At 41.3% G+C, this 10,678-nt stretch overlaps 1 protein-coding gene across 8 annotated transcripts in view; it reads left to right on the forward strand.

Annotated features, from left to right (window-relative positions):
* The window catches only part of dab1a (DAB adaptor protein 1a), a 216,744-nt gene that overhangs the window by 194,462 nt on the left and 11,604 nt on the right, over positions 1–10,678 (forward strand). For 6 of the 8 annotated variants that reach the window (XM_005923244.3, XM_042221365.1, XM_005923245.3 and 3 more), the window contains 4 exons: positions 4,011–4,130; positions 4,587–4,625; positions 5,072–5,134; positions 6,510–6,563. In XM_005923244.3, the coding sequence (XP_005923306.1) occupies positions 4,011–4,130; positions 4,587–4,625; positions 5,072–5,134; positions 6,510–6,563 (276 nt within the window). The remainder of the gene's footprint in view (positions 1–4,010; positions 4,131–4,586; positions 4,626–5,071; positions 5,135–6,509; positions 6,564–10,678) is intronic. The other 2 variants (XM_042221366.1, XM_042221367.1) reach the window with 2 other exon arrangements.

Below are 10,678 nucleotides of genomic sequence, written 5' to 3' on the forward strand. Positions count from 1 at the left end.
CATTTAGATAAGGACCCTTGAATACCAGCTCATGTCGCTTTGTGCTGTTCATCAAACAAACTGTTTACCGAGTAGATCTGCAGCTTTAGGTTTTGTGTGTTCAGAACAGCGCAGCTTCGGTTCTGCGTCGGCATACTCTATATAATATTGAGTACTTCTTTCAGACCTTTTATGATTGTTGCTGCTGTTGTTGTATGCGCCTGGCTTGTTTCGTCTGGATTCAGCTGGCTCTCTCTGTAGCCATATTGATTTCCCATAGTGAGTCGATGAGGGTTTGAGTGTGTGTCACCAGCCCTAATGGCATATCCATCCTCCTAGGGCCATGAACCGTGGCTCTTTGACTGAGACAGATATGCGCCAGTCTGCACTCACAAATACAGCAGCCGCATTTCCATTAAAAAACAGTTGTTCAGAAAATGTTACCCTGCGTAACAGTGAAGCACAACGGTAAGTTCTCATCCGTCAGCTACGCTGCCTTTTGCCTGATGTGTGCCTGAGGAAAGGTCATAATTATATTTTACTTCCATTTTCAGGATTTGAACCAGCCATCACTAACACTCAGACTATTAGTTGTGGAGCAGACAATAAGAGGGATGGAGGCACAGAGCTCATGGCCGAGGCTGTAATTGGAAAGTAACTGCTTTGATGTGAATTAACAAAGTGTCTCTGTTGTCATGAAGACTAAGACTTAAAGATGTTCCGAACAGGCCAATTTAAGGTCGCGTTCAAAAGTAATTGGCTTACCACTCAAATCAAAGTCTCAGGACAAGAAAGACATGTTTTATTTAGCCAGTTTTAGTGAAGATAGCAAGACTCTAATTGTGAATAGAGGATTGTCAGTCATTGTTATAACTTTTCTAAAAAAGTTGCAGCTGTAATTAGCATGACTTGCTTTGTTGTTTCAAAACCTAGGTTTCAATTTGTAGAGAGGCTACAGAGAGTTCAAATGTAGTTTAATGTATTACATAATTTATGACACAGTAACAGATTTAGCCAGTAAATCCTTTATTTTGAGCCCATAGAAATTATTTAAACAAAGTTAACAACATGAGTCTTTTTCTCTAAGTAGTCCACTTTTGCACATCCTCATTTTTATTTTTCTGATCATTTTTCTAATGCACATGCTTCCTCATGTAAATTCTCCTAAAGGTTTTCAACATGACTTCCAGATTTAACGATTTTCTAAATTTCATAAAACAGAAATAATTGAATTGAATTTAGACAAGACGGGTTTAACAAAAATCAGTTCACCAAGAAATACGTTCAGGAATATCCTCAAGATATTCCGCTAACAACCAACAGCAGAATTTAATTTGGGCAATGAGAGGGAATCTCTTGCATTAATATTTAGTAGAATTGGAGACTCATCTTCTGCTCTAAAATCCTGATCCGGGCAGATTTTATTAGAACTGTGTCTGCAGTAAAAGTCTTTATCGTTACTTTTTGTTGGAATCATTTATCAGGTTTGCCGTAGGCTATGAATTAGTCATCTGTGCTGAACTGAGGTTATCTCATCTCTCTGGTCCTATGAGCAGGCCACTCCTCCTCAAAGTTTTCTGCATTAGCACTTTTAGAATTCAGTGATTTTCTCTGCTCACTCTCTTTTCATACCTTGAGGTTTTGATCGAGGAAAAGCAAAAAAGAATGGGAGAGAAATCACAAGAGAAAGTGAGGATTAGAGCACGTATTGTCAAATGTAAAACGGATCTGAATTTAAAAGAGTGACAGTATGTTTCAGTGTTGGCTCAGCGGGAGAGAAGTTTACCCCAGCGTGTATGTCATGTGCCTTATTCGGCTCAGAATATCTTGCAGAAAGCCAACACTAAAATAGAACTACATTTTGCACAACATTCAGTCTATGAACTCTGGCTGCACTCCGCATAGCTCCAGTCAATAATTGATTAGGTTTGAAAGACCGTTGTACTATAAGACTCTTTGTTATTGCGCTGTGACAGTAGTTATAGGTTGTGAGTCATCTCGCTGGTTTGTTGTCACCACTTTTGTTCATTCGAGGAAAGAGGTACAAAGGTAACACAAGGCTACAATTTTTGCTGCGTGAAGCAATAGATCATGCAGTGACTGTGTTCACCCCCTGCCCGTTTCCATGAAAGTGTGCAGACAGCAATGTCTTAAACATACTTACATGTTCTGAGTTACGTCACTTACGCCTCAAGGTCAGTGTTTAATTACTTGAAGTGGCACAGAAAAAAAAGTGGCACAGAATTTTTGGCATCCTTCCCACTGTCGCCAAAGCACTTGCTCATAGCGGTTCATATGATTGTTGAGGTTTCCTCTGTTGTATTATTGTAGGGTCCACCTTACAATATAAAGCGCCTTGAGGCGACTGTTAGAGGTGGGCGGAACAATCCAAATATCGATAGTGTCGATACCAACTCTGGTATTGGTATCGGATCGATACTAGCCAAATAGGATTGATACTTTGTTTCAGTAAGTAGCCCACTGAATTGTGTTAAATTATAGATTTTGGGGGAATTAAACAATACACCTCAAACACGCACTATGAAACATGTCAAACAACAGAATTTGACCCAAAACGCTTTAGAGAAGTTGGAAGATGTGTTTTGTTGTGATAACTAAGTATTATAGAACGTAAAAATCAGAGTGAGTTAGTCGTGATCTTAAGTCATCACACCCTGTCTCCCAAACATAAGCTGCCTTTACAGGTTAGAAGTATCGGTACTGGTATCAGCACTTGGTTTACTTGGTATTGGATCAATACTAAAATCTGCAGTATCCCACAGCACTAGTGACTGATGTTGTGATGAACAAAATTGAATTACATTTTTTCTTATTTTTATACTGTGAAAAGATTCCTGAAAAGCTAGACAATTAGTCTTTCTTCTGTTACAGTTTTATTTGGGCAATTTAAATTATGAGGGTGTATTCTGCTGGATCAGCTTTCTGTAGGCAGAAGTTGAAGTATAATCAAAGAAGAGCACTTTGTATAATATATCTTTGAGAATGAAAACTTGTCAGATCCCGTACAGCAGTTTCTAATGCCTATTCTTTCTTTTTTTTTATCTCTGCTATGTATCTACAGAATTACAAGTTAAAACAACAAGGAGCATTTAAAATGTTGCACGACTCTGTCTGTAAAATGCAAAGAAACCTGATTTTTATCCTAGATGACTTCTCCTTTTAAGTTAAATCACTCTATGGTCCTGTTCTAACCAGTTGTGCTTGTTTTCCTGCAATGCATACTGGATGTCCTCTAGTGTCTAGAAGTGGTGGCCCTTTGATAAGTCTTGGGGAACCACATCTAATTAGTTGGCACCACAATTCGGGTGTTTCCGGTGAGTGTTGTCCCTCACATGGTTCAAGACATTACAGTAGAGCCTCAGTCTGGAGGATTACCTCAGAGTGCACAACCCTGTGAAGGTAAAAAGCAGAACCTGCTCTTGGTTACACTCCTGACTGATGTGCTTTCTTCCACCTTTTACTCCAGAAACAGCTGTTCTGTATTTGGGTCACAGTCAGCGATCAGGGTCTCTTAATGGGTCATGTCAAACTCACTCACATCTTCACGTAAAGCTTCATAACTCAAAAAGAAAGCTCAGTAGAGACACAGAAGAGGCCTCTTCTCTGTGCATGTTTGTCAAATTGCAAATGCAAATCTGAAAAACTTGCAAGGGTAATGATCAGAATCACCTTTACTTGTCTTAAAAGTCAGAATTTACTAAAAAAGTTGAAGAGAAATGTGCACTTGTTAGAATTTAAAGCAGGGTGTGCGATAAAGTGACAGTGAGATGGGACAGATTAAATGTTTTGGCCTGAGGCCTCTGCATCATTAAAGTGAATGAGGTGGTATCTTTTTCCGCACTGTTCATGTCAGTCTGATCATGGCCTTAAACTCCTGTCGTGAAGTTGGGCAGGGAAATTAATCATCACATAACGAGAATGAACATGCAGTTCTTGAGTTCTGATCGGTGTTGTGCTCCTGTTAATGTGTGTGCCTGTGTTAATGGTTGGATAATGTGTCCTCGTCCTAGGCTGAACCTGTGATTCTGGACCTGCGGGACTTGTTCCAGCTTATCTATGACATAAAGCAGAGAGAGGAGAAGGAGAAGAAGGCCCAAAAAGACAAGCAGTGTGAGCAGGCGGTGTACCAGGTACTCTTCTCAACTCTCTGGTATTTTTTTGTCTTTTAAACAATTTCCTTAATCATCTGCCATAAGTATGATGAGGTTCATGTGAGAGACTCTTGACAGATGAGTCAGGTAAGACTTAAAAAACATCAAAGAGTAACATACGGAGCACCCACTTTCAGGTTTCATCAGTGGTACCATCTGCCCATTGTGCTTATTCACCTTCCTCTGTTCTGTCTTCTGTACGTCTCCTGTTTAATTTTCTCTTTATCTCTCTGACTCGCTCTCTCTCTGATGATTGCCAAATGATTATCTGAATGCTGGGAAGCCGCTATGTCTCGCTGTGCTTTCCGCCTACTCTCTCTTCTTCACCGGCTTAACTCTCCGCCTCTTCCCTCTCTTCTGTCTTCTCACCCCTGCTCCTCTCTCCTCCCCGTTTGATCTCTCCCTCTCTTTCCTGCTGCCGCCGCTCATCCGCAGACAATACTGGAGGAGGATCTGGAGGACCCTGTCTACCAGGTAACTTCTTGACCAATCCCATTGCTGCTGTCACCTGCTGCATTTCTAGCCAGTCAGCTTGCTCCTCTGTGTGTGCACTGTGGGGAGACAGCTCCTGTTTGGGTAGATCTTCGTAATAAGCACAACACACGCTGTTTAGGGGTTTGCCGATGTATACAAAGAGCCAGTAGGAAACACTCATATCTGTGTGTTCATGAGTCTGTAGCTGTGGGTGCATGATTAGCTGAGAGATGTGTTTGTTTTCTCAGTTGCTCTGGGTATTTATTACTGCTTAAAGCCTCCTCCGTGTGTCACTGGGATCTCTTCTTCAACTGCTTTTTAATGAGAACCTATTGACAATGCTGTTTGACTAATCACCTCTGCAGTTTTCTCTCAGTTTCTTTATCTTCCAATTTCCCTCCTGCTTCTTTTTCCCCCCTCTCTTTCCCGTGCTGCTGACGTTGTAGTACATTGTGTTTGAGGCGGGACACGAGCCCATCCGTGACCAATCAGAAGAGAGCATTTATCAGGTACTCACAAGCTCATCTTGTTTGCTTGTGTCTTATGTAGCTTTAAACTACAGTTGCTGTGGTTAATCTGCTGACAGGGAGTTCCTAAAAGCGTTTAAGCTACAGAGATTTAATCACCTATTTACTGTCCAATCGGTACAAGCTGCATTACTCTTTAATGGGATAAATATACTGTGGCCTGCTCATAGAATTAATTGCCGTTTTTACACATGAAAACAGCAATTGTAGATACAGGAAATAAAGACTTTAAGAATCTGAGGCAAACAACCAGCCAACACTCTCCAGAGGGCCCTGATAGCTAAAGCTAGCTACTCCTGGGAGATGAGGCTTTCTCTGGGTGCACTCCTCAGAGATGTGGGTAGACCTCCGAGGGATAAAGAGGGGGAGGGTTGGGTGCGCGTGGAGGGGATGTGGAGGTTATTCCTGTTGTGTGTGTGGAAGGAAGACCCCTCCTCTTTTTCTCGCCTCCCCTCCCTCTTTTCCCAAGAAGATGAAAGAAAGCGGGGGAAAGAAAGATTAATCACCAGCCTCTCGTTTGATCTTTAAATAAAATGGATTGAAATAGAGGGAGCGCTGGCGCGTGCACAATCGTACGCAAACAAATACACGTACAAACAAACCCCCACACACACATCATGCGTAAAAAACGTGCGGCTCAGCCAGCCTCCAGCCACAGAGGAACTAATGTATGAATAAAGATGGCAGCTTCTGGAAATAAACATGTGAAAGAAGTAAACAAGGCATTGAAAGGAGGAGAAAGAATGGGACAGGCTGTGCTAGATAGATATCCACATTTTTCCTCTGTGCTATTTTTTGTTTTTCATTTACCACTCTGATTAGAGCACATCCAGCTGGGGAAGAATAAAACTTTGTTTCAAGCCTTGTGCCACTGTAGGAGAAATCAAACCATAGGAATCTCAGGATTCATACATATCAGCATTTTGCTATCGCTGCTCATTGTTTCTTCTCATTACACACAGACTCAGATCTATCTGACTGTGTGACATAGAAATATTACATGTCTCCATGTGTGTGACAATGTGAGTTATTACATGTCTGTGGATGTGATAAGCTGCCTTATCCATTCTTTATTAGAGAAAAAGAGAGACCATCGCCACAGGCTGATAGTCTTCTGATTAACCTAGTAAATGAGTTCTCACTCAAAAGATTTTAATTCTGATTATCCCTGCACACACACAAACACTTTACTAGTGATTGATATGATTCCAGGAGAGGCAGGTTACAGGGTTTTGTGTTGGCATCCAGTTTGTCGCAGTGCTGGAACAGTGATGAAGTGTAAAGTTTGATTGCTTAATTACTCCAGAGGTAACAGGCTCTCTTGGCTGTTCTCTGAATCTATTGGTCGATTGTATAGGTTCCCACCAGTCAGCAGAAGGAAGGGGTCTATGACGTCCCAAAGCGACACCCAGTGAGTGACCGTGTGTATGCCCGTGCCCGACCTCCCACCCCCCCTCAGCCTGCCTCCCCCTCTCAGACAAACCTCTCAGCTGTCCCACGTGTTACTCAACGTGGAAAGCCTTTCTGCTTCAGCGCTCTCCCATCATGCGGTCATGTGGAAGCTCTAATTTCGCATTTTATTCTACTTCCTTTTAATATATCTCCCACACAGTGATCAGTATGTCTAATTTTCCCCTGAGAGGTTTGCTGGGATCCAGTGCCTCATGCAGTGTGCTGTGCTATTGTACTGCTTGTGCTGTAGTTATGGTGGCTGGTGCCGTTCTCCTCGTGCCCCGTGGTGCCTGCTCCTTATGGTTAACTGGGATAATGTGTGTGTTTGGATGTTTGTGTCATGTCAGCTTTCTCAGTGAAGCATGCTTGGCTGTGGTTTGGCCAGTCATGAAGCTTGCATGATGTTATCCCAGACTGCACTGATCACGTATTTTGTCACTGTTATATTTTCGTAAAAATTATGTTATTACGTCTGACTGTAAATGTGCATGACATCATGTATTTAAAATATACTTGAGCTTTGTTGAGCAGTTTTTCACCCTGTCTGTGCCTTTTGAGTGAATGTTTGCAGTGGAAATCTGTATTCCTGTTTGCGTGTGTACATGCAAGCCTCTGTTCACACTGCCGGTAGTTATAATGAAAGATGACCTTGACCACTGTCAGGCTGTGCTATACCTCAGCTGCTCTTTATCTGCCCATAAAGATGGAAGTTATATTGCGGCCTGATTTAATCTACTAAAATCTTCACACTCACAATAATCAAGCTGTTGATCTGCTGGTGTGTGTTTTGGTTTATGAGTATTTGAGCTTATATTATTTGAACACACACTCCCATTTAGCTCTAATTATTTTGTAGAGCTCACCACCAGTGCCTGCAATCTCTTTGTGTATTCCACTGCTGTAATAGATCGCTAAACTGGACTCCTCAACGTCACTACTGGCAGTGATGATCTCACTCTATGAATTTTGGTAGTCTTGAAATCAGTCTCGCAGTTTTCTGGCTGTATATTATCCCCAGATTTAGTAAGAAGCTTACAGGCACCATAGTATTTCTGTTCTCTCCTCACCCAGCCCACAACACATGCTGTTATTTGGATTGCCTTTGTGTTGGCAGGTGTCTGAACGTGAACAAATCCAATATTTCTCTCTTGTTGTGCAACCAATTGGGCTAGTCAGTCCATTGTGGCTTAAATAAAGCAGATTCAAGTCTTTTCTGCTTCCCAGTCAGTCGGAATGTGAGCATAGATCACAGAAATATAAATGGACCAGAGAATTTTTTTTAATTTCCTTTGTGGCAGACAACTTGTAGGGTAATTTGCAGATACTTTCATTTAAATTAAAAATAAAATTCGGGCATCAAAGGGTTAAAAAGTGCTGCTGCGCTGATCTCTCTGTGGATTAAATGTTTCGAGCATGTTGCTCTTCAGTCAGTAGTGTGACACCAGAAGTCAGACTCTAGCCATCTTATCATATTGTAAATATATGCACGCTCCTGATGTCCAAGTAAGGTCTATTTATATAGCACTTTTTAAGACATTAAGGTGTTAAAAACACAGTCAAAATGAACACATCTGAATCAAGACACACACAGAAAAACATGACCCTGTCTGAATATGATTTTTTTTAAAGGATACCACAGAGTTAAGGGTGCAAATTGAGAGAAGTAAGCTGTTCCACAGGTTTGGAGTTTACAGCTCTCATTAGTTTTCAGATGGGTACTTGGAATCACAAAAAGAGCTCTACCTGTGGATCTAAAGATCCAGTTTGGTAAATATGGAGTTATTGTGGTGAAAGGAATTTAAGGGAAATTTTATGGTTATATGAAGTGACAACTTGGTTTTCAGTGTTGCTAAAATAAAGTTGAAATAATTAGATATTAGGATGTAATCTTCTTATTCTGCTGTCTATGGCAGAAATGTTGGTAGCTGAGTGACCAGACACAGCAGCAGGTTTGTTATTTGTAGTGGATTCAATATTTATTTTATTGACAATAGAAATTCACCGTCCTCTCAGAGGGACTGACAGTAGACAACAGTGCAACATGACATCGATGTACACAGTACACCTAGATGAAATGATCTCATCGGCTGAAATGTGACCTCCTGTCTAAAGCAGTCTCTTCTCTTGTTTAATCTGTCACCGTCTTAAATGATGGCAAATCAATAAAACACACACACACACACGCACACATAAAGCGATTCCAATCTACTGAGCCCTTGACCCTCTGGGACCTGAGCGAGTCTGTTGAATCAACAGCAGCCCTCAACACCTTAGAGTTCACATGCAGAGGTCAGTGTATTTCCACCACACATCATGGCCAACTCAAACACTGTACTACCTTAATAGAATATGACTGTAGACTGCTTATAAAAGATGGACAAGTGATTACTTGGTGACTTATTAGTAAAACACAAGATTGCCCTTAATAAAACTGAAGTGTAGACTTTGTGCTGTTTGTATGTTAAGCACACAGAAAGGCATCTTTTTTGTTAGGTAATTGCAGTTATTATGAAGGGGGAAATGAGTGATAGAAACCCGAAGTAGAAGTCTGTGAATGTGTTTATTCCAGTGTTAAAATTGGGTATTTTAACACTGGACGTTAAGGAGATTGACTCACTTTGGTATCAACCTGAATTTGAAAGTTGCAGAACTGCAGATATTGGCACTCATGCATTGGCTTCAGTAGCATGATCAGTGACATCATCACAAAAATTTAGCTTGTTGTTGATTTTGTGGCATTTGGAACAAGTATTCCCAACAGGGAAGATGATGGAAAAACTATCCAATGGCAACACTCATAACACAGTTGATGGGCATTTCTTCTCTGCCTTCTTTATTTATATATCACCAAACAACTGATACTGGCATACATATTGGTCGGGCTCTATAAATTACATTGTGTGTGTTTGTGTGTGTGGTGGCCTGTGAGACAGAAAGGGAGAAAAAGAGCTCTAAAAATTAGTTATTGTTATCCATTGTGTGTCCGGTTGTGTTATGAGTTTCGTTGTGTGTGTGTGTGTGTGGCTTTGCGTGTGGCAGGTCAGCAGGGGTTTTTTTTGGTGCGTGCCAATGTGATCAGTCACACGGCAGGGGATCAGCAAGGTGGTGTTAATTAAAGGGGATGCGTTAATTGTATGCAGAACACATGTGCACAGGTAATTACTGTTTCCCTAGAGACGGCTAATTGATAGGTGGCGGCAGTACTGATAAAGATAAAGGGCCAGGCAAAGAGATGGCGAGAGTGTATAATGGGCGCAGAGGGATAATTGGCAGGGCAAAAGAGAGAGAGGGTGGTCAGACTGGGAAAGTGAAGGAAGAAAGATGGAGAGAAATAGGCAGCAGCAGAGTGGAGCTTTAAGTGATGAACACAGCAGATCCTGCATGATTTAAAATATGCTCCACCCATCCAAAAAACATCAGATGGATTAAAATTTAGATTTTTAATAAAAATTAATATGGTTAGTATTGAGCAATCTGTTATTGTTCTTTTCACTGTCAACTAATGCTGGCCATATCTCATGCTTTCCTGCAACGAAAATAATACATTCACGATTGCTGTCATTCAGTGAATACTATAGCTCTGCCAGACCAATCTGACGTCATTTTTTAGTGTCAGTGTTGGTGAAAGGAACCGCAAAGCCCATCACTGTGCTGTAGCCTACAAAATGTAGTTGTTTTGTGCAATCAGATTGGAGTGCAAAATACATGGGAGTAGTGTGTTGGTATGACCCTTTCACATGTCTTATTTTCCCCGGCTATAGGTTTTTAACGGCAAATGGGCTTTTTCCAATTATGTACTCCCTCACTGTGCTCTCACATGAAGCATGTTAGTTAAACCAGCTCTGTTTTCTATGTCTGCCTGCTTGTCAGTCTCACACTGTGGTTCCTGACGCATGGGAGCAGGCTTTACAGAAATACAAATAGGGTTTAAACCCCAGCTCAGTGCTGTAGTTTAGACAAAAGGTAGGGATGATCTTTAAACCTCTTTAAATCTTCACTTGGTCTAAGTCAGACAAGAAGAACACTGTTCTGTGACTGCGTGTGTGTGTGTGTGTGTGTGTGTGTGTGTGTGTG

This window comes from Haplochromis burtoni, unplaced genomic scaffold (genome assembly GCF_018398535.1).
Source record: "Haplochromis burtoni strain Fernald_Lab_line unplaced genomic scaffold, NCSU_Asbu1 Contig_65, whole genome shotgun sequence".
Classification (NCBI taxonomy): Eukaryota; Metazoa; Chordata; class Actinopteri; order Cichliformes; family Cichlidae; genus Haplochromis; species Haplochromis burtoni.